The sequence below is a fragment of the Terrapene carolina genome, unplaced genomic scaffold (assembly GCF_002925995.2).
Source record: "Terrapene carolina triunguis isolate 2854851 unplaced genomic scaffold, T_m_triunguis-2.0 Scaffold58, whole genome shotgun sequence".
NCBI classification, from domain to species: Eukaryota; Metazoa; Chordata; order Testudines; family Emydidae; genus Terrapene; species Terrapene triunguis.
This window is the reverse complement of record NW_020664409.1, coordinates 91149689-91174565: the sequence shown is the minus strand read 5'-3', so window position 1 is coordinate 91174565 and position 24877 is coordinate 91149689. Positions and strand designations below refer to the sequence as shown.

The following is a 24877-nucleotide window of genomic DNA, read 5'->3' as shown; positions in this document are numbered from 1 at the left end:
GAATCTGCTCACAGCCGAGCCGCTTTGCGTTGCCACGGGCGAGATGCGCATGCGCATGCCGGCCGAAAAGCTCACCTCTATAATTTTGATTCCCAACCACCCTCCTTTTCTCTGTCTCGCTCAGATTCCTTCAAGCCGCGCGGCACAGGGGGCAATGAAAAAGAGGGATTTTTAAAAGCCTTAAAGCCGGACTTGACCTTTCAACTGCCGGAAGGTCAAAGGTTACCAACAAAATGGCGGCCATAGCTGCTGCCGGGCTTACTGGCGGTGTGGAGCCGGTGGACGCCGGACGGGCCCAGGCAGCGCCTCGCCCGCCCTGCTGAGCCCTGGGACGGAGTAACATTGAGGGTCCCGAGCTGCTGTGTGCGCGGGTTAGCGCCCAGCCGCCCCTACTGCCCCCGAGACACGCTGCCGGAGGGCAGCGGCCGCCAGCCCAGCCCGTGCTCCGGGAGCGGCGGCAGCCAGGAACCGGAGCAGCTTCCACGCGCGTAGGAGCCATAACCCCAGCGCTACCAAGTCAGGAGCAGCTCCTGCTCGCCCAGGGCTGCAGCCGAGCCGTGCCCCCACGGCACCCCACCCGGCAGGAGCCGCAGAGCAGCCCCCGACCTGCCCTATCCCCTCCTGGCAGCAGCCGACGCCGCCAAGCAACGCCCGCCGACTCCCCTACCCCCAAGAGCGGCAGCCTCGCTCCCGCCTAAAAATAGCAAACGCCTTAGCAGCCCCCTCCCACCTACCTATTAGCAGCAGTCCCTGCTGACCCAGCAGGAGCATGAACCCCTCACCCCAGTCATCACCATCAGTAGTTCCCAGACCTCCCCCAGCAGAGTCCATCACCTGTTGAGCAGCAGGCCCGCAACACCTATTTCCCCTCCGCATTTTGCAGCTCAGATTGTGTGAAGGAGGCAGGAGATTTGTCCCCTCCTTGTACCTTCTGTGGAAGGGAATTGTGTGTCACACACACATACATATATACAGAAGACTGTATATTGTTGACTTTATAACTGTGCAGCTTCTCTGGCTGAATCTTGGGTGTCTTAGATCCACTGATGAGAGAACAGTAATGAAAGGGAACTTGACAAGGGGAAAACTCAAACCACCCATCCAAAGACCGCTAATGAGGACGATGTTGATGCATATTTGACTCTCAACAATTCAGTGCTGCTGTGCAGGATGAATAGGAAGAAAGGAGACAAGGGATTTGAGAGCCCAAGACCTTATAAATTATAAGTATTAATTTTTATATTTCTTTTATGTGCTTGAGATTAGTGTTCGTTCCCTTTATTGTGTAATCTGAAAGCTTTACCGTGTAGGCAGTAAGCTGACCAAAAGTTGACCGTTAAGGTTGGTTTTTAAGTAAAGTCAGATGAAACTGTACAGGGGTAATTTAGGGATGCTTTAAGATTATTGCTGAACATTCAGTTATACTCTGAAATCTTACTCTTTAAAGATGAATTGTGGGTTTCCATGTTCCAGTGATTCCATATCAAATGTTCACAATTTTCATGTAAAATATTTTTTTCTATCTACCTACTCTTCAGACTCAGCATGATATCTGGAAGGAAAGCTGTGTGCTTTCCAACTCATGTATAAAGCTTTTTCAGCTGGAACTTACTTAACAATGCTACTTATGATGCATGAACCAGAATAGAATTCTGTTAATTGTTCTATAGCTGTATGTGCTCTGTAGTACGAACCAAAGGAAAAAGTGGTAAAAACTATTTCAGGCCTCATTCCCGCATGATCTTTGCAGATGTGCAAAGATCTGCCTGCACAAAGTTTGTGGAGGTATACCATTGCTTTAAATGTTTATTTCTCAGGACCTTCCAATGCTTGAAGCAAGTGCTGTTTCCCAAAAGACAGCTGGCTGTCTTCCTCTTTCATGTATAGGATGTGTATATATGATGAGAGAGTCAACTTGCCAGAGAAATGTTTACTCCTTATGCCCTCTATCCATTCAACCCCCTTCTTCCCCAGCAATTACACCTCTTTGAGGTCCATAGCAGGCAATAGCCAGTCCTATTCTCTTGCAGCCTGGCAGGGACAGAACTCAGTCAGTTTTTATATAGTTGGTGATATTGTACTCTAATAATTGACATTTCACGTATTGAAAAGCTATTTAGGTAATTGTTAGCGCTTTCATAACTTCCTCTGAGCCCTGCGCTATTGTATTTGGGGTAACAGACAAAAAGATTCAAAAATAATTCCAGTGTAATATTTTAAAGCTGTTCAAAACAGTTCAAACTCTATTTTTCCTTGTAGCATATGTGTGTACAGCCTATATGATGATGTGATACTTTGATGGTTTTAGTGACACCTTTGGGATGCCCTGCACAATTCCCATTTCATTGCTTGTATGTGGCCATTCATGCAGATAAGACCTTCATACCACATCACACAGTCATGAATTCTCTCCTTATGTTTATGTATATATATTTACACACTGAGTATAATATGTATACAATATCTGTGTATATAGACACACATATGATATAAAGATTGTTCAACTAAGATTTTCTTTTTATTAGGTTAAAGAAACATGAGAAATGACATTGACATGTTATTTGTCTGTATCCTTATTTTAAATGCTTTTGTTTTTTCCAGCACAACCCAACAGGTAGTCTGCATCAACAACATAAATTTTCAGAGAAAGTCTGTTGTAGTAAGTATATTATTTACAAAAATATTAAAGGTCATGTCCAAAACCAAGATTTTTTCCTGTATTTTTGAGGAAATATAACTGCACAAAAGCTTCATATGCTCTGTAACTTCTTTGCGCTATCTATGTTCTGACCAGGAGCATGTTACAGGACTCTTTAGCCGAAGAGAACGAGGCCAAACAGAACTGTGGTTTAATATGAATTTCAGATATACAGATACAAGATGGACCGTAATTTGTGCCTGAATTTATTTGGAATTAGATTCAAGTCTTTTTAATTTCATTTGGACTATACATGCCAAATAAAAATGTTACCTTAAAATGTTTTAAGAGATTATAATAAGGTTATGCCTTAACATATTTTGTGGTAAATTCATATTTCATTTTACACAGGCTTATTTAAAATTATAGTTTAAATAACAAAATAAAAAAAAATTCGATTTACGTAAATAAAAATCTGACACCCCGCCCACCCCCGCAAATCATTTCTATCCACCCTGGTTAAAATTGGCTTTTATACCTCTAAAAATAAGCAATCACAATTTCAGCTAATGCCACTGTTTATTTAAGGATTAGAGTAGTAGAGATTTAGGCCCTGATCCTGAATCCATATGGACTAATGGCCAGACCCTGACAGCCATGAGGAACACTGATGAAGTTAATGGAGCTCTGAATGAGTTCACAGATTTGCCTGTGTGGATCACCTTGCAGGATTATCAAGGCTTTAGGTTATGGAATCCAGTTTTATTATGAGATAGGTACAATCATTTCAGTTTGAATTAAAAGGGACACCATCAAGTTGAATTCTAGTCCATTAAAAATAAGTTAAATGATCTCCAGTAATACACCTACTCCTGAATCGTACTGCCAACTTCCTTAGTTTTACAGCTGAGAATATTCACCTTTCAAAAGTTATGAGAGAGAATCCATTTTTAACTTTTATGAAACTTTGTTCTTTCTTTTTAAACAAAAAATTGGCATTTGGATCTATTGTTTGACTATGGTGTCCCTTTTAAAAATATGAATAGAATGAATGAATAGAAAAGAATATTTTTATATTGTGTTTTTGAATATGACTGTATAATTAAATGATATTGGTTTACATATTTATAGGGTTATGTGGAACTGACTATATTTCCCACGGTTGCAAACCTGAATAGAATCAAACTGAACAGTAAACAATGCAGGATATACAGAGTAAGAGTCAATGATCTGGAAGCAGCTTTTATTTATAATGATCCAACACTGGAGGTTTGTCACCATGAGTCAAAGCAGTAAGTAACTTGTTTGAAATTCTGTAAATGAGCTGCCTTATGTTACTGTGATAGTAAGTTGTTTTTTGTTCACTGGCAGATTTCAACTGATGATTTTCTTATAGTAACATCAATCTTAGTAAGAAAGAGTTAGCCATTAACTAAATCATGGTTTCCTTTGTCAGTTCCTTTTGTATACTGAATTATTTCCTGAAAAATTCAAGAGAATTTGTCTAGCTTGGGCCACTACTCTAATAGTTTGACTATAAAGTAAAATATAATCCTCAGTCTTTGGTCTGTTTCCTTCTATAGTGCTGTGCTAGAGACATTTCATTACTGATTTTTGAATTAACATTTCTTTGTTTTACTTTGCCATGATATCAAATGTTTTTTAAATGTACTTTGTTAGGCAAATGTGATGAACTCAGAGGTTCACCTTCAATGCTTCAGGTGTTTGTTTTTCTCACTCATTGTTTTCAAATGAATATGTTACTAGAAGGCTAAAAGATGTCAAATCATCTGGGGAACAATTTTAAGATTTAGGGCTTATCTACACCAGGGTTTTTCAACTTGTGGGTCGCCACCCAAAATTGGGTTGCCAGAATATGTCAAAGGGGCACAGGGGAGGCCCTGGGGGGAGGGAAAGAAGGCTGGGTCCTGGAGTGGGGGAGGAGTTGCACAGCCTTCCCCACATTCGACCCCGCAGCAGTGGCTTTTGTGGCACTGGTTCTGCAGGGCTGGCTGGGCTTGACTTCCTGATCTGAGACTTGTGACGTGGTACACGGGGTCACAGCCCTACTCATGTTTGGCCCAAGTGCCCCTTTTCAAGATGAGAGATACCCAAACTTGTATGGGTAACCCCCATGGGCCAGGCCACAGCACCACTCTCACAAATTTGGCTGGACCAGCCCAAACCTGAGTGGCATTGCAACCTTGGAGATGGCAACACCTGGAGTGGGGAGCCGAGCCGAGCCTATCCAACCCCGTGGAACCAGTGCAGTCACTATATTATGCATGTGTACATACCTATTATATTAATATATAAATTATATATCGTGGGTAAGAAATATATAGTAAGCAAATTTTTTGTACTAAAGCTATTTACTGGCTTGTGACAGGCCATCAAGGTTTACATATATATGGAGATATACCTATCTCATTGAACTGGAAGGGACCCCGAAAGGTCATCGAGTCCAGTCCCTGCCTTTTCTAGCAGGACCAAGTACTGATTTTTCCCCAGATCCCTAAGTGGCCCCCTCAAGGTTGAACTCACAACCTTGGGTTTAGCAGGCCAATGCTCAAACCACTCCCGCCCCATTTACAAATGGGTTCTGAGCCCAAGAAGATTGAGAATCACTGGTTTATACAAAACGTTTGCACCACTTTAACTAAAATCAGAGGAAAAAATAACATAGATTGTTTATAATTATATTGGTATGCCATCTTTGTACTGGAATAACTGTATCCACCCAAGGGTTGCGCTGATTTAACTTAATTGCTTCTTCTACCAATTTAGTTAAATCAGTGCAAAACTGTGTAGACAAAGCTTTAGTCATCCCTATTTAATCCCTTCTAGGCGAGGTTCTATGGCCTGTGTTATGATAGATGTCAGAATAAATCAGTGGTACCCAAGCTGTACATGATGGTTTGATCAAAACATCTTTATTCATCACGCTGTATCCTAACCTTATCTTTAAAAGGGGGTCAGTGTGTCCTTGTATCATCTTCGGGGAGTGTGTTTACACCATAACCCTGTATCAGGGTGTTCTGGTACCACCCTTCTGGAATGTGTTTGCATGAGTGTCCTGTGCCTAGTACTTCTTAGGAATGTGTGTTTTTTTTTGCAATGCTAGCCCTGTTCTTGCCCCATTCTGTGAACTTGCAAGCAGGCATGTTTTGTAACAGGGCCTGACTTCTGCTCACAACCTGACTTTTGCTAACTTTGCTTTATATCAGCAAGACTTGATTCCTACTTTTGTCCAGATCTCTTCAGGCCTCATGTTTCAGGCTCTCTTTCTACTACAAACTGGTTTAGTGGAATGCTAACAGTTAAGAGGCTAAGTCCTGGTCTACACTACAGACTTAGATCAACAAAAGCTGCCTTACGTCAACCTAATTATGTCCGTGTCTACACTACCGGCTTGCCCCAGCTGATGTAAGTGCCCTACTACACCGACATAATAACTCCACCTCCACGAGAGGCGTAAGGCTTATGTTGGTGTAGTTAGGAAGAGACAGTGTCTGTGTAGAGACTGAACTACTTACATTGGCTGTTTGGCTGTCATTCTTGTTGATTTCATGACTCTGCATTGGAGCAGTGAAGTTGGGCAGCAGTGGGGAATCAGACAGCAGCCCTGGCGGCATCCAAACTCCCAGCAGGGAGCTCTGTGCGGAGCTCAGAGCCTGGACTCTTAGCCCCCAATACTGCCCCCTTAGCTTGGTAGAAGCACTCCTGGTGAGGATGCACCCCACCAACAGAAAGAGGGTAGTGTGGACATGAAAAACAACAATAATTACTGTGGTGGCTGTAAGTCAACCTATCATAGGTTGACATAATTTTGTAGTGTAAACATGCCCTAAATGAAGATTCAGTTAAATGGTTTTTTTAAGTACCAGTAGTGTTCTATGAAGCTTAATTTAATAATCTGTCAGGTTTATTAGTCTTGATCATTACCTGTGCATACATTAGAACCCTGCATTTCTTAACTATTAGATTTCCATGATGAATTATAATAGCATCTGGGTTACCTCAAAGCCCAAAACTATAAAATTAACTTTAAACTTCTCCTGACATGGGTTAGGAACTAGCTGTTAGAGAAGGATTAGTGCACTTACTCTCCCTTGCCTCAATTCCTGAAGCACAAGTGCTGTTCCCTAACTTGAAATTGTCCTTTATTAACTTCATGTTCAACCTAGCTGTTCAGTTGGGGATCTAATTTATATGGAGTATGAAATCAGAAGGAACACTTCAGCCTATGGTAGATCAGCTCCTGTTGTCCAATCCAGAACTGCTTTTTACTGTCAAGTCTTTTCACTGATGGCATAAAACATGTACAAATGTTTTCTTTTTGTTTTTAATGTTGAATGTGAATTTACTCTGGGGGGTTTTTAAGTGTACGACTGACATCCCTGGATGCTGTCTTCTATTTATCCACAGCATAGGCAGCAGTCTACACGCACCATCTTTGGAGAGTGCAAGGCTAGTTCTGTTTTTCATGCCCATTCTGTTCTTGGCCTCTCTGCTGAGACTATCGGGAATGACACCAATTGTGGTTATTGTAATGTCATCACCTATATACTAGCATCTGGACTAAGATCTCCAGAAGCATTTCACCAGGCCTGGGCTGTATTTGAACTTGTATTCTTGAAGCTATAGGCTCTGTATCTCATTGCTAACCATCTGTGCAAAAGCTTGAAAAATCCACTCTGCCAGATGCGGTCCGATGGATAGGGCACCAGAGTGGAAGTCAGGAGACCTGAATCTAGTCCTAGCTCTAACATTGACTCACTACTGTTCAGTATCTTGTGAGCACTGTAAAACTGACAAGAATCATGTTAATTTCATAGTGCTGATGCTTGGCAAAGCTCTGTACTTCAGCAGATGCAGTCTGTGGAATTATTTTTTGTGTGTGGATGACCAAAAAAAATAGACACTGGGGTCTTGTCTACACAAGCAAACTTTTCTGTCATAATGCATCCTTTTAAACTAGGATTAGACCACACATGGTGAAGGTGCTGAAGTTTCATCTACTCTGTAGAATGCACCATTGCTGCCAGTGGTAGAACTTTTACTAGTGGTGTATTAAGTGAATGAAGTTTGATAGTATAGATAGTGGAAGTGACCCACCTCCTCTTACTGCTTTGGTGTTACAAAGGAAAAGGGTCTCTACTCCTTTTTCCTTTGGCCAGGCTCTTGGCCTCTATGAAAGTGGGGTGTGTCCACTACTCTATTTCTTCATACACCCCCTTCCAAAACTCAAAATTTTGGGTCCTCCTCTCCAGTGAACAGCTCCAGTGTTTGCTCCTGATGCTGCTGCTCATAGCTTTCCCAAGCAGTGACAAGGAACTGGGATAGTTCTTTACAATTTCACAGGAATTGTCCACAGGATTTTGAATAGCACCTGTGAAAACTGACAGTATTCTGTTCAGTTTTCACTCAGCTCTGGCTTGGGAAAAATATAAGCAGCAGCAGTGGTATGATGAACTGTCTTTCTGCATAGCAGAATGCACTCCATTTCTTCACAAGATGAACCAAATGTGAAGTTTATCTTTACAACCATAAGAGTTAGACATTTAGTTTTCTTTACAATTAAAGCTTAACTTCTACAGTAGTTGATGGCATTGTTTCTCCAGCTGAGAAGGAATTATTCCTACCCAGGGCGGGTGAGTAAACAAGTAAATTTTTTCAAGACTCTGGCTAGTAAGTTGTTTAATTTTGTAAGCCCTGTCCTGAGGCATCCAGTATCCCAAAAATGTAATTCTGAGACACAATCATAACTGTTCTTAGAAAATGTTCTGGAGGATAAAATCTTAATACTAATAGATTTAAGAAGTGATACTATCTTAACTTTGATTTCCCCATGGATGGCCTCTCCCTACTTTTTCCTAAAATCCCGATGTAGTCTTTGTATGACCTACCCAATAAAGATAGGAAGTCTGAAGCCCCAGGTTCTGGGGACAGGGTCATACGTTGTTCTGCACTGACCTCTCTGTATTTATGAGCCAGTGAGGAAACCCTCCAGATTGCTACATTTGACCTTTCTCAACTGGAAGGATCATCATTGTACCAATCCTTAGACTTTTATAGTGGTGGGGTAAAACAGACGACAGAATTAGAGGGGAATATTGTATCTCCCAGTTGGTTTGAAGTCTTCCCTTGGAAAAGAACATATTTTTATAGTTATATTAAATATATAAAAGATATAATTTCATGTAAATTCCTACTTCTTAACACACTGAAGCCAATGTTTTAAATGTAAAATTTCAAAGCATTGTGTCTTTGCCAATGCCCCAATGATTTAGCAATTCTGCTATGCCCCGCTATGCCCTCTTTCACACGCTTCCTTACCTTGCCCTTACTGCCTCAGCCAAAGGATCTGTCTAGTGGATATTTTATGAACTGCCACTACTATAAGGATTGTTTGCTTTTACTTGTGAAATGAGTGCTGACATGGGTGTCTTGAAATCTCTTTCACACATGTTAGCATAGGTGTGTACATAAACATTAGTGAGGAGAGCAATGATGTGTGAGTTTCAAGCAGGAAGATGATTACAGAATGTGAAACTTACATTGATTTTCCAAAGCATTTTGTAATTTCCTTTAATCTTCCAAAAAGTAAATGACTTGTCTTAAGCCTGCAGTGTCTTAAGTTGCTTAAATGAAGGAAGGACAAAGCAATTATTGGCAAAAAGATTGAATGCAGTTTGCCAATTTAGATAGGTTAATTAGAAATTATTACCTTTATAAATATTTGCAGCCAGAAGACATCACGGCACAGCTCAGCTAGCTGTCAGTAAGCTGATGACACTATCATACATATCTGTAAAGAGCTTTGTTTCTCATAAATCCTGGGATGATACGCAGCCAGGCTAAGAGAGTAGTAAGTATATGAAGAGCACATTTCCAGGGGTAATTGCTGTTGAGAAAAATACTTGTATTTTAGAAAACAAAAAGCAGCTTTCCAAAACTGTAAATGATACAGATTGGTTGGTAAATTATAGTTCCTGTTTATAAGGGATGATACGGTTTAAAAAACAACCTGAAATACTTCATAACAGTTCAGTGATAGTATTTTATAAAAGTTAACAAATTAAATTTTACCCTTTGCGAATAACCTGCTTTCCTTAGGACAGAATCAATGAGTAGTCAAATATGGGGGAATGGAAGGAAGGGAGAATATGTTTAGACTTCAGGACAAAAAAGGTCCATGTGGTAATAATGTCTCAGTTAACAAAATGTTTATTAATTTGTTAAATTACTTTCAGTGGTAGAAACCTTTTTGAGATAAACCACTTTGTTTCCAAAGAGATCCTGTTGGCTGTAACAGTATCATAATAAGTGTATTAAGGGCATTAGAAGACTGTATTTGTAAGTGAAGTTGCCAGGGTTTGGAGGTGCATTTAAAGACTATGGTGAAGTAGCAGAAAAGTAAAATAAATTGTTTGAATAAGTCCTATTCCTAAAGCAATTTTCACAGGAAATTAGAGTGAAGTCTTTAAGGAGGAAGTTATGGAACACCATAAAACTCAAGCACTCTAAATCACCAGGACCAGTGATGTTTAGAGGGTTGGAAAGTTGCTAAACTGGTGCCTATATTTATAAAACAACAACAAAACCTAAAAATTATTCTGAGAAATACTGACCAGTGAGTGTCTCACCTCTGGATCTAGGAAACTGAGTCTAACGATAGAATAACGGTATCAAATCCCCATAGCTTCTTAAAGGGAAGAAGATTTGTACCTCTTTGACCTATTAAAATATATTTGAAAATGTTAATGGTTGATGAAGGTCATCTAATGAATATGGTTAGTGTGGATTTTCAAAAAGTTTTTGATAAAGTCCTCAATAAGACTCTTAAGGAAAATAATCACAAAATACAGAGCAAAATCTTGTTATGGATTAAAAACTACATTACTCTGATTGTTTTTTCTTAATCTTGTGATCAGTGTAGCACAAAAATATTTCCTGGGCTATATGGCCTAGCAGCAGCAGAGTAGAATGGACATGGTCTAGGAGGGTGGCCGGCCGAATGCAAAACCCAGCCGCTAGGTAAAAATAGAAAACAGCTGGTGCTCTTCCACTTTCCAAAGAGCAAAACTGGGAGGAGAAAAGTTGAATTTCCCCCACTTTTGGCCTCTGACTAATAGGTTTGCTCATTGAGCTTGTGTGTACAATTTTCAGTTTCTTGTTTTATATATTAATGATTTATGAGAAGGAAGTGAGCAGCAATCTTACTGATGGCACTATGTTTTAGTTAGCAAATCTGTGGAGGCCTTTAAGCAATTCTGGTTGTATGTAAACATACTGGAGAGTTAAGTTGTAAGCAAATAAAATATAATTTAAATAAACATCGGCCAATACTTTCAAATGTGAGTGCCTCTAAAATTAGACACCTAAACAAGAGTCTTCTAGTTTTCAGAGGTGCTGAGTTGCTGCAGTTTTCATTGACTTCACTGGAAGTTGAGGATGATCAGTACCTCTGACAATCAGGCCACTTATTTAGGTGTCTATCTTTACTTTGGAAATTCTGGCTGTTATTTACATTGGCAAAAATGTGTTTAATATATACTTATTAGCTCTGAACTTTCAAGATCCTCTGAGGAAAAGACTTGAAGTCATTATAAATAACTTGGTGTAGATGTTACTAGCCACAGCAGCAGTGTAGGCTGGCATGGTCATCCCTCCGCATCCGTGTCTGAGGGAGACCATGCCTCCTCGCAGTTTGGTCTGCTAGAGTATTCTCCCAAAGGAATTAAAAACAAGGGGGGAATTAGCAGTTCTTAATGGGTCCTGGCCTTCAAGCAGGGCATGGCCATAAACAATCTGGGCTCTGGCCTGCAACCAGACAGAGCAGTAGCAGTTTATTTGCCCAGGGTTTAAACAGGGTGGGGTGGCAAGCAGTCAAGGCTCTGGCCTGCAGTCAGGCAGAGCTGTAGCAGCTTATCCGCCCAATCTAGGGGCTCCTGCAGAGTGGCGCATCAAGCACAGTCTATGGGGCTCCAGTACGGGGGAGCGCCAAGCACAGTCTATGAGGCTTCGGTAGGGATGCCCGAGGAGCGAAGGCCTCCTGGCTTAAGGAGGGGGAGTACTGCCACCAGTGTTCCCTCTAATTTTTCCCACAGGTGTACAGAATGAATTTTGTTCTGTGCACCAATATGAAGGTGATGTGTGACACATCACCTTCATATTGGTGCACAGAAAAATTCATGTGGTGAGGCCGAGGGATTTGGCATGTGGGAGAGGGCTAGGGGGGAGAGGCGCCTCTCCCCTCCACGGCAGCTCCAGGGCTGGGGCTATGGGATAGGCGCCCCTCCCCCAGCCGCATCAGGTCTGGGTCGGGGTTAAGTTGGGGCCAGGACAGGGGAGGGACGCCCTGGCCGCGGCGGGTCAGGGCTTGGCTGGGTTCAGGCTGTCCCTCCCCCAGCAGGGCTAGGGCAGGGGCACCCTCATAGGCCCCAGGGCTGGAGCACCCACAGAGAAAAATTAGCAGGTGCTGCTCAGCCTCACCCACTGGCAGCCAAGCTATCCCTGCCCCCCAACAGCTCTTACCTGCCAGCGGCCCCGCTGACCAACTCCTCCTCCTCCCTCCCAGTTCCTCCCACAAACAGCTGTTTCGCAGCGTGTAGGAACAGGAAGCTCTGAGAGGGAGGAGCAGGGACAGGGTGCGGTTGGGGGAAGAGGGGGGACAGGGCCGAGCGGAAGTGGGGCGGGAGCGGGGACCTCAGGGAAAGGGGGGGGTCGAGCACCCCCTGGCTAGAGGGGAAGTCGGGTTGGGCTAGGTTGGGGCTGGGGGAGAGGCGCCCCTACCCCAGCCGCGGCAGGTCACAGTGGGTGGGTTCCCTGAGCACCTGTGCCTCGCTAAATAGGTTGCTGTGCGGCCGCGCAGCTTACAGGGAACTTAGACTGCTACCCCAGGGGAGGGGTGGCGGGGGGCCGCCCAACTCCACTGCATCACAGCCCAGGGCCCTAACAGTGGCAGAGTGGTTTGCCACTGGCTCAGCAGGAAATCCACCCGCAACACACTGACCGTGTTTCCGGAATCACCACAGCCAGACAGTAGTGTGGCTCCCCTGGGTTGCTTCCTACTCTCCCCCTTGGTCGTTCTCAGTCTCCCCAGGATACTCTGCCAAGGGTAGCGGTAGAGTCTGGAGTGGCAGGGTTCTCTGGAAGCTCAGGCTGGTCGTCAGGGCAGCAGCGGTTCTCTTGGGCATCCCACTCCAGCAGTGGGGAAAGAGCATCCGTCTCCTTCCACAGCTCCCTCTCAATTGAGCTGCTGGGCTGGCCTTTTATGCTTCCTCTTCCTGTCCCGCCCCTCTGCTTCTGGCTTGCGGGGCATGGCCCTCCTGGTTCCACCCACCAGGCGGCTTGCGGTGTCCCCTCCGTGTCCGCATCTGAGGGAGGCCATGCCTCCTTGCTACCAGCAGTTAGAGCAATAGTGTATTCAGATATGTTAATAAAGGGATTACCAATAATAGTATTATGAAACAATATATACTGTTATCTGTATCGAAAGAAAAAGCAAACAGGTGCTCTAGGGCAACCTGACTGTACTGGAAGTTACACAGTGAAGGGAACGTAACTGACAAGCCTGGAAATACTCTGGTCAGAATGGAGAGAGATGTGTCTCTCCACCCAAGAGAGGCACCAGCTGTGGAGCTAAAAGCCAAGAGTGGGTACCCTTGCTGAATCACTGTGGGGAAATGCAGATGCAGTTGCCCTGAACTTGTCTTGTGATGTTTCCTTCTGTATTCTAGGAACTGGACTTAGACCATCAAATTGTTTTGAACAGGCCACTGAATAGACATCAGATTTTCTATTTTTACTATTATGGTTATAATGATATTCCACATTTGCACTATTTCCTGCTGTAACGTGTCATACTAATGCCATTTAGAATCAAGATGTTTCCTCACAGCTTGGATTGCTTGTTTAAAATAAACAATTATATAACTTTCCCTCTCCCATCATATGCCATGTGTATCAGACTCAAGACACCACTATTTAATACAGTTACTAGGTTTTACTTTACAAGACTACCAATTTTCTGATAATGCTTTTGTTTTGGTAAATATAGGTTTAGAAATAGAACTTCATTGTATAAAGTATGTAGAAAAAACAATTGGCATTTAGTGGACTCTGTTTCTGTCTTTAATGTGGAAGGTAATGTTTTAATGGCTTTATATTTTGTTGCTGGGGGGTTAAACATTGGAGGACTTCAATTTTAAAGCAGCTGAGTAAATACTGCTTTTTTGTACAAGACTTTATTCTGCTACATCTGCAACCTGCTATGATGTACTCATGGATTACCATAATTGTATAATTCTTTATTGTTTTTAGTAAAATGGCAAAGAAATACTGTTTCCTCAATAGTTTGTATACTTGATGTTGCTGTTTAAGGACTTGTAAGTGTAGGGTCATGGAAAAATGAAGCCATATTTTCAGCATTCATGTTCATGTATAGTGTTTATTCATATCCTAGAAGCATATTTAAAACAATGTTAAACTGAGTATTTTGTTACAGAAAGTTAAAATGGGAGGTATGGTTCCTAACTGTGTCATTCGGGGAAGCTGGAAAGTGAATGTATATTATTCTCTCTCAATCAGTCCACAGTTGGTAAATTAGAACAATTTATCATTATTTCTTGACCTGTAATTTTTGTCTATAACTGTGGGGGTTTATTTTTAAACAGCCATATCCAGTTTATAGAGGGCAATTCAAGCCATGAAAAGATTGCTCTATGGTACCAATCCTCTAATAGATTCCTTTTATAATGAATCACCCATTTGATTTGGACCACTATACATTTCCACAATAAAAGGAACAAAATAAAGACTGATTTTTATTAAAATGTTAGGCTCTATTGATCTTAATAGTCTACCTTTCTCGTTACATAATAATAACCTTTTCCTGTCTGTAAATCCACTGGAATTTAAAATGTAACCACAATCTCACCACGATTCCTCAGAATTGAACAAATTCTTTGACGTACTGGAAAGGAATCCCCTGCCAATAATTAGAGACAGATTTACATTAAAATGAGTTAAAACAAAACAAAACCCCAAACTTAAAGCTAATATTAAAGTTGACTTGTTAATTTTTATTTTCTTTTGATAGTGACTTGCCATAATTACTAAATCAAGCCATGAGTGAATTAAGGAATTATTTTCATACAGTGTTTGCTTTTTTCATTCTCACCCCAAGTCCTGCGAAGACTTAAGCATTTGAGTAACTTTATACACCTCTACCTCAATATAACGCTGTCCTCAGGAGCCAAAAAAATCTTACCGCGTTATAGGTGAAACTGCGTTATATTGCTTTGATCCACCAGAGTGCGCAGCCTCCCGGAGCACTGCTTTACCGCTTTATATCCGAATTCATGTTATATCGGGTCGCATTATATTGAGGTAGATGGGTACATGTGAATAGTCCAAATGAACTCACTGGTACTGTTCATGTGACTGATTCTTTGCGGGAATCCTACCTTTTAAAAGCACTTCAACTACAATACAGGAAAAATTGATCATGTTAACACATGGGATTTTGGAGTTTCTGTAATCAGATGCTTGCATTTTCTGCTAATGTTTTATGATGAGAAGATTTCAAGCAAACTAGTCTAGTTTACTGTTCCTAATGTTCTCAGTCCCACTGCAGATACTGTTCTCAGTATACCTTAGTTTATTTTTTTAGCCAAGGCACAGGTGGGGAAGGCTGAGTAAGCATCAAGTTTGACACCTGGATGATCCTTAGCCCTTCTTCCTTCCAAGTAAGATACAGTAAATTGAGTTTAATGCAGTTTGTAGTTTACTCTGGATGGTGGATAGGGATTGGGTTCGGATGAAAAGAAAGTAATGATTTAAAATGAGGTCATGTCTACTTTGTGTGGACTTTAGATTTCATGGCCCTCTTACTAGAGTGGAAGTTTGCTTTGATATCTATGGTCAAAACTATTCATCTGCCCACTGTTGTGCAACACATTATGAACTGGCTTTCTACCTGGCTGCAGCCCTCCATCCCCACAATGACTGGATTTCATTGGCAGTGAGCTTTTAAATGCTTTAGATACTTTTGAGATGAAAGGTAATGAATAATTTAAAATATACTTTATGGTGTGATGTTGCACACCCAATCTTCAACAAGCAAGATTTAAAAAAAAAAAAAATCTGTAGAAGATTTACACTGGAAAAGTGTTCTTGATCTTCAGAGTTTAGCATTCTTTTAAAAGATTTTTTTTTTTTAAAGGTATGATGTAAAACCACAAAATCAAGAAAACTCTCAAGCTTGACCATAAAAATTCCAGTATTTACGGGCAACAGGATGCAGATGGGATAGTGTTAATGATGGGATAGTTATAGCTAGGTACTACTGGAGAACTGATTCTTAACTATGATTTTCTGTGCTTTTGTGAGTTAAAGCCAGAGCTCCAACATTCAATACAGTATGTGGTGTGAAAAGCATATAAAGTATAACAATTTGTATCCAGCAACCAAAGCAGAGAAAAGGACTACCAAATTAAAAACCTGTTTCATTCCCAGAAATGTAGGGCTGGAAGGGACCTTGAGAAGTCAAGTCCAGCCCACTGTGCTGAGGCAGAACCAAATATACCTAGACCATCCCTTATCGTTGTTTTGTCCAACCTGTTCTTAAAAGCCTCCAATGATGGGGATTCCATGACGTCCCTTGGAAGTCTATTCCAGAGATTGATTATCTTTAGAGTTAAAGATTTTCTTATTAGCTAACCTAAATCTCCATTGCTGCAGGTTAAGCCCATACATCTTGTCCTTCCTTCAGTGAACATGGAAAACAGTTGATCGTTGTCCTGCTCACAACAGTCCTTAACATACTTGAAAACTGTTATCAGGTTCCCCCTCAGGCTCCTTTTCTCAAGGCTAACCATGCCCATTTTTTTTAACCTTTCCTGATAGGTCACATTTTCTAAACCTTTTATCATTTTTGTTGCTCTTCAATGGACTCTCGCTAATTTGTCCACATCTTTCCTTAAAGTGTGGCACCCAGAATTGGCCACAGTATTCCAGTTGAGGCCTCACTAGTGCTAATGAGAGGGGGGCAGTTACCTGCTGTGTCTTACATATGACACTCAAGTTAATATACCTACGACTGATGTTAGCCTGTTTTGCAATTGCATCACAATTGTTGACTCATATTCAATTTGTGATCCACTATAACCTCTAGATCCTTTTCAGCAGTGCTACCATCCCACCAGTTATTCCACATTTCGTAGTTGCGCATTTGATTTTTCCTTCCATCCTAAGTAAAGTACTTTGCACTTGTCTTTATTGAATTTCATCTTGTTGACAAGGCTGGCTCCAGAGTTTTTGCTGCCCCAAGCAGCAAAGCAAAGAAAAAAAAAAGGCCGTGATCTGCGGCACTTCGGCGGCAGCTCTACCGCCGCCACTTCAGTCTTCGGTGGCAATTCGGCGGCTGGTCCTTCGCTCCAAGAGGGAGTGAGGAACCCGCCGCCGAAGAGCCGGACTTGCTGGGCTGGTGCCTGGAGCTGGCCCTGCTTGTTGATTTCAGAGCAATTGTCCAATTTGTCAAGGTTGATTTGAATTCTAATTCTGTGATCCAAAGTGCTTGCAACCCCTCCCTGCTTTTTATCATCCACATATTTTATACGCATACTCTCCGGTCCATTATTCAAGTCATTAATGAAAACATTGTTGGTTCCCCACTCGAAAAGTCCTCCCAGTTTGACAGTGAACCATTGACAACTACTCTTTGATTATGTTCTTTCAACCACTTTTGCACCCACTGTAGGAGCAAGAGAGAGCCTGGAGCACTGGGCCTGGTGTAAGATCTGAGATCTGAACCAGAGGCTGTGAACCAAAGTTAGGCCATGTATTAAAGTAGATGTTTACAAGTTCACTGCCCAATATATGACCTTGGCAAAAGTATTGCTAGCATTGCTAAAACACAGGCATTCCTAAGAAGCAACAGATATTGTGTGAGAACACATTCCAAAATATTAGTTTAGGAAGATCCTGACCTAATACTAAATAAGAGGATGTTTTGCACAAGACACCTGAGCATGATACAAAGGGAGGTAACAAGCAGATGTCATGAAACACATGAGGTGGTATGTAAGTTGTTTTTCTTAATCTATAAATTTTGGGGTTCTTTGCCTTAACCCTTTGTGCAGCCAAGGGGACAACAGAAATTCCTGCTGCTGACTGAACTGTTCCTTGCTATCAGGCACTCGTGTTAATGTACCTGTAACCATGGAACTGCGACACTAGTACTGTGCCTTAAAGGCAGTAAACCTGGCCGATTGCCTTCATCACCGAACCATGCCAGTGCTCTTTCTTTATGAATAACATTGAGATCTGTTGAATTAACAAGCTGCATTCTATGCTTGTGTTAATAACATTGGCATTCCAGAGAGAGAAACACTGAGCAGCTGTAACAGCTCAAAGCAGCACCTGGACAGTGTTATCACAGCAACGACATTCCAGCTTTCAGCTCTTAACAACATCCACCATATAATAATTTCATCTAAACCACATTTCTCTAGTTAGCTATGAGAATGTCATGTTGGACTATGTCAAAAGCCTTACTAAAATCAAGATATATCACGTCTACTTCTTTCCCCCATCCACTAAACCAGTAACCCTGTCAAAGAAGGAAATAAGGATGGTTTGGCATGATTTGTTCTTGACAAATCCATGCTGGCTATTCCTGATACTCTATTTTTAATCTTCTAAATGCTTACAAATTGATTGTTTAATAATTTGTTCAAGTATCTTTCCAGGTATCAAAGTTAGGCTGACGGATCTATAATTCCCCAGATCCTTTTTGTTCCCTTTTTAAAAGATAGGTACTATGTTTGCCCTTCTCCAGTCCTCCGGGACCTCACCCAACTACCATGAATTCTCAAAGATACCAATGTTGCTTCAGCTAGTTCCTTAAGTACCCAAGACTGAATTTCATCAGGCCACGCAGACTTGAATACATCTAATTAATGTTCTTTAACCTGTTCTTTCCCTATTTTGTCTTTAGTTCCTTCTCCTTGTTGTTAATAGTAATTGTGCTAATTTTTAGTGAAGTCTGAAGCAAAATAGGTGTTAAACACCTCAGCTTTCTTGATGTCATCAGTTATTAGCTCTTCTTCCCTGCTAAGTAGGAGACCTACACCAGTGGTTCTCAACCAGGGGTACGTGTATCCCTGGAGGTAGACAGAGATCTTCCAGGGGATACATCAGCTCATCTATATTTGCCTATTTTTACAACAAGCTACATAAAAAGCACTAGCAAAGTCAGTACAAACTAAAATTTCATACAGACAAAATGAGAAAGTAAGCAATTTTTCAGTAATAGTGTGCTGTGACACTTTTGTACTTTTATATCTGATTTTGTAAGCAAGCAGGTTTTTATGTGAGGTGAAACTTGGGGTACGCAAGACATATCAGACTCCTGAAAAGGGTACAGTAGTCTGGAAAGATTGAGATCCACTGACCTACACTATCCTTTCCTTCTCTTGTTCCTAATGTATTTAAAGAACCTCTTCCTGTTGCCTTATGTCTTATGCTACATGTAACTCATTTTGTGATTTTAGCCTTTCTGAGAATGTCTCTACGTGCTTGTGCTATTATTTTTTACACCTCTTTAGCAATTTGTCCATGTTTCCACTTCTTGTAGGATTTCTTTTTAATTTTCAGATCATAGAAGAGCTCTTGATGGAGCCATATTGGCCTCTACCTACCTTTCCTTCTCATTGGGATAGTTTTCAGTTGTGCCTTTAATATTGTTTCCTTGAGAAATTCAGCTCTCTTGAACAGTTTTTTCCCTTAGATTTTCTTCAGTTCGGAGTTTAATGTCTGCTTTTTTAAAGTCCATTGTCCTTATTTTGCTGCTTTCACTCCTTCCTTTCCTTAGATTCACGAAATCTATCATGATCACTTTCACCCAAATTTCCTTCCACCTTCAGATTCGCAACCAATTCCTCCCTGTTGGTGAGAATTAGTTTTTTAAATCGGGTTTTTGAGAGCACTGTATACATGTAGGCCAATATTTTCCAAAATGGTACCTAAAATTAGATTTCTACAACAATATTTAGTAATATTTAATATTGAGTGAATTTATTTTCAAAATGCTGAGCACCCTGTAACTCTCATTAAAGTCACTGGGAACAGTTAAGTGCTTAAGCAGTTTGAAAAATATGTGACTTATTTAGATGCCTAAATATTAGTTTGGAGCCTAACTGTAGGTTCCTGCTTTTGAAAATTCTGGCCTTAAAAACATACTTTCCACATGGTTCAACATATTGACTTTAGATATTCACATATGCCAGTAAGTGGGTTGTCAGATTATTTTTTACATAACATATGTTCAGATTCTTTTAAGAATAGACATTTTTTTGTTTCTGTGTTTTGCATACTTGTTAGTAAATGTTTATAAGCCTGCTTTTTCCAAGAAGCAGTATTGTTGTTCGATACTTCTCAATTTGTTATATGTCTAAATTTCTCTATGTTTAATGCTAATCCTATCAAGAATGATATAAATCACTACTATAACAAGAGTCAAAGCAATCAGAGAGCATAATCTTAAAAGTTGCGCTGATACCATATTTGAATGTGCATTTTAAGAGTTGAAATGGGTTTTACTTTCTTGTAGGAGAAATCTCAACTATTTTTCCAATGCTTATGCTGCTGCGGTCAGTGCTGTGGACCCAGATGCTGGAAATGGAGAACTCTGCATTAAGGTTCCTTCAGAGCTGTGGAAACACGTTGATGGTAAAGTGTAGAGACCATATTGATACTTAAATTAAGGTACTGCAGATTTGATAGCCAGGGCATTTTGTATTGAAAGACATTAGATTTAAGTAAACATAAATAATATATTAAATTCTATAGATTTAATTAGAATGACTCTTTCCCCTTCCCCGCAAAAAACCCCCACCAACACCTTTTTGGAAAGAATAAACAGCCCGGATCCACAAAGGGACGGGTGTTGCAGCGTTCAGTGCCACATGGAGTTGGGCAACTTAATATGGGCTACAGGGGAGATGCATATCTGCTTGCAATTCAAAACCAGGAACTCCTCTACTGATATCAGATGGCTTAGGCTTTTTTTGTTTTTTTAAAGTGTAACAAAGGAAGGAAAGGGGAAGTTGATAGTAGTGAATATAAATAAGAAGTTAGCAATTGTAAAAAAAATTGATAAGGGAAACAAAAGGACATAAGGAGAAATCTATGGCCATCAGGGATAAGGACAACAAAAAGGAGTTTTTAACGTATATTAGGAACAAAAAGAATCCTGACAGTGCTATTGGTCCACTACTAGATGGAAATGGTAGGATTATCAATAATAATGTGGAAAAGGCAGAACTGTTCAATAAATATTTTTCTTCTGTATATGCGGAAAAAACATGATATAGTCTCATCATATGGTGATGATAACACTCTTTCCATTCCACCCTCATCTCTAGAGAATGTTAAACAGAAGCTACTAAAGTTAGACATTTTTAAATCAGCAGGTCCATGTGTTTTAAAAGAGCTAGCTGAGGAGCTCACTGGACTGTTAATGTTGGTTTTCAATACGTCTTGGAGCACTGGGGAAGTTCCAGAAGACTGGAAGAAATCTAATTTTGTACCAATTTAAAAAAGGGTAAAGGGGCTGACCCAGGTAATCATAGGTCTGTCAGCCTGACATCCATCCCAGGCAAGATAATGGAGCAGCTGACATAGGACTCGATTAATAAAGAATTAAGGGAGGGTAATGTAATTAATGCAAATGTACATGGGTTTCTGTAAAATAGATCCTGTCAACCTAACTTGATATTTTATTTATGAGAAGAGCCATAAGAATTAGTAAGAGATTAAAAAACATGCCTTCTAGTGATAGATTGAAAGTGTTTGATCTATTTAGCTTAACAAAGAGAAGGTTAAGGGATGACTTGATTAGGGTCTGTAAGTATCGACTTGGGGAACAAATATTTAATAATGGGGTCTTCAGTCTAGCAGAAAGAGGTCTAACATGATCCAATGGCTGGAAGTTGAAACTAGACAAATTGAAACTGGAAATAAGGCATACATTTTTAACAGCGAGGGTAATTAACCATTGGAACAATTTACCCAGGATTGCAGTGGATTCTTCATCACTGACAATTTTTAAATCCAAATGGGATGTTTTTCTAAAAGATCTGCTCTAGGAATTATTTTGGGGAAGTTCTATGGCCCATATTATACAGGAGGTCTGACTAGATGATCACAATGATCCCTTCTGGCCTTGGAATCTATGAATTTAGGTGCCTAAGCTGTTTTTTTCTGAGAATGAGTTAAGCACCTGCCTTGCTTAATGCAAAATGAGAGGAAGAGGAGGAAGAGATGGTGGTGATGCCCACCTTTATAACTTTTAGCCCAGTGATTAGAAACTCACCTGGGATGTGGAAGACCCAGGTTGAATTCTTCCCTCTGCCTGAGGTGGTAGAGGATTTGAACAAGGGTCTCCCATACATCTCAGGAGATTGCTCTAACCACTGAGCTATGAGATGTTCTGTTAAAGCTGTTCTTCTTCGGATAAATAATCACAGGAGCAGGGGGACTAGTACCTGGGTCTCCCACCTCCCAGGTGGATGCCCTAAACACCAGGCATTAGAATCATATTCTCTCTCTTTCTACCTCTTATTCAGTGCCTCTGATTATTTATCCAAAATGGAACAGCTTCAACAGGAGCAATTGAGGGAGCAGTACAGTTTAGGCACCCAAGTACTTTTGTGGATATGGACCACACATCACTCACAAGAGCTTTTAAAAATAGCCCTTTTGCCTTAAATGCACAGGCTTTTGGGGTAATGCTTTACCTGTCAATGTCAGTCTTCTGAAGCTATCCATTTTCACAAGGATAATTCGAAAGGGCATTCTGACTCATGGCTTCGAGCTTTCCTTGTGATAGTTAAGAAAATGGTTCAGTTACCCCTCTCTAGTGAGTTCTGTTTTTTAAGTCTATTGGTGAAAGCCAAATATCTTGCATGTTAAAATTATTTTTGTAAACTAAATCAAGGTATATGGGAGCCAATTAGGCATATTTTTGTAAGGATATGTGTATTTTCATATCTTCATCTATTTTTAAAGTTACATTTCTCTTTTGACTGTCACATTGTGGGAGGTTTTATTTTATTTTATTTTATTTTTGTGTGTGGGTGGTCTGGTACATATTGTGAAGGAGAAATATAGATTTATGTGTAGACTGGAATAACTGTGCTGGAACAGTATAACAGTTAATTTATATTTTCTGGGATGTATTTACATCAATCTTTCCTAGATTAAGCTTCTGCAATGATGGTGTCCTTTAATAGTTGACACTTATTGTATTTACTAGCTCCAAAGCCCTGGTAAAGATGTTTTAGTATTGGGGCGTTGGAAGGTGAAAAGGAACCACAAGTGAAGGTTTTCATTAATATAAAAATTTTAATATAGAAAATAGTTTGATAGCTTGATGGTACATTACAATATTTAAGCTTTAAATGCCCCAATTGTGTGAGTTGCTGAATGTTCTCCACTCCCCCTGAAGTTAATGAGAGTTGAGGGCACACAGTACCTTGCAAGATTGAGCCCTGTGAATGTTTCCTGTAAAATAAATGTTATATGAATTGCTTTCATACACACACTAAACACATGGTTGCTTTCTTACTGCTGTAGAGTTAAAAGTCCTAAAGGTGCACATAAATTTTTCTCTGGACCAGCCAAAGGGAGGCCTTCATTTTGTGGTGCCTAATGTAGAAGGTAGCATGGCAGAGAGAGGGGCCCATGTCTTTTCTTGTGGATATCAAAATTCTACAAGGTAAGAATCTTAATCCTCAAATGTTATATTGCATAACGGATCTTGAGTATCTTACAGAATCTCAGCATATTGGAAATACTCGTAATAATTCCACGGTTTTCTAATTTAGTTTCTTGTGGAAAATGTCAGTTATTTAATCTCAAACTTCTGTTTGGAGTGAATTCAACAGAGTCTGGCACAAAATGAACCACTGGAGATTTCTAAAGTCTGCGTGGCATAATTTAATGGGAAACAGTAGCAAAGAAGCTTCCACTGCTGGCAGACTTGTGTGAAGTTGGTGCATAGTGAGAGCTATAGAGTGGGGTTGCCTGCATGCCAAGTACCAAAGTATTTAGGAATATATATAGCCTGGAATTGGAGAGGAAAAACTTGTCATAAAAAAGAAAAGTATGTAGTGTTTTCTTATTCTTTTCTTTTTTAACATCCTAATCTTTTTCCTAGATTTTGGTTTCCTTGTGTTGATTCATACTCTGAACTGTGCACATGGAAATTAGAATATACAGTAGATGCTGCAATGGTGGCTGTTTCAAATGGAGATTTGGTGGAAACAATATATACCCATGATATGAGAAAGAAGACCTTTCATTACATGCTGACTATTCCAACTGCGGCTTCTAACATCTCTCTGGCCATAGGACCCTTTGAAATCCTTGTTGATCCATACATGCATGAGGTAATAATCTTCAGAGGACTCTCCTTTTTAGAGAACTGGTAACTTTATTTCATTTTAGTGCCTATAGCTAGATCCAGCAAGTATCAGTCCAAGAAAGATATATGATTAACATACCAGTCTCTGCTAGTACAATTATGGGATGATACTGATCTAGTGTTACCTTTATAAATCCTGGTAATGTTTTGTATCTCTGAAATAAAACTCTAGGTAGAAGTCAGGGAACTAGATTAGTTGGGATTGGTAAAAGGATACCTTTTCCAATAGGTTTAAATACAAGCCAGTGCTCATAGTGACTACAAGTTGTTACCACATAGTTCAGTGGCTTATATAAATAAATTGGTAGCAAGAGTCTCTTTTATGGTGGCCTGTTGTGTTGTCCATGTCCACAAAATGAGCCATTATGATTTATACTCTTGTCTATATTCTCAGAGAGACTGAAGATGAACTAGGCAGGCAAATTAAACTACCTTTTCACCCCAGGAAGTGGCCCATCTATGTCCCTCTTGGTTGGAGTTCAAGCATGGTGGGGGTATTGTTGGTAAACCTACACTACTGATGTCTATGCTGTATTTGATCTGTGGAAAAATTGAAGACTTTAGTCTCCAGTACTGACAGTCTGGTATCTTTCACAGGAATAAATTAACTTTTCAGAAAATCTGGTGGGAAATATAATATCTATTATAAAAATTAGTGGAAGTGATCTGAAAAATCCAGTGATAAAGAAACAGAAATGGCATTTCTGCAGTGTTTTAATGGTTTGGGGGCTACTAATGACATT

The 24877-nt window shown here is 40.4% G+C and overlaps 1 protein-coding gene across 2 annotated transcripts in view; it reads left to right on the top strand.

Moving 5' to 3' along the window:
* The first annotated feature begins 257 nt into the window (after positions 1 to 257).
* TAF2 (TATA-box binding protein associated factor 2) overlaps positions 258 to 24877 on the top strand; it is a 91705-nt gene continuing 67085 nt past the window's right edge. Inside the window, exons 1-6 of one of the 2 annotated variants that reach the window (XM_024208587.3) lie at positions 258 to 1223; positions 2605 to 2659; positions 3770 to 3930; positions 20259 to 20377; positions 23285 to 23426; positions 23868 to 24099. In XM_024208587.3, the coding sequence (XP_024064355.1) occupies positions 1171 to 1223; positions 2605 to 2659; positions 3770 to 3930; positions 20259 to 20377; positions 23285 to 23426; positions 23868 to 24099 (762 nt within the window). In that variant the 5' untranslated portion in view covers positions 258 to 1170. Of the gene's footprint in view, positions 1224 to 2604; positions 2660 to 3769; positions 3931 to 20258; positions 20414 to 23284; positions 23427 to 23867; positions 24100 to 24877 lie in introns of those variants that run through there. The other variant, XM_024208588.2, reaches the window with a different exon arrangement.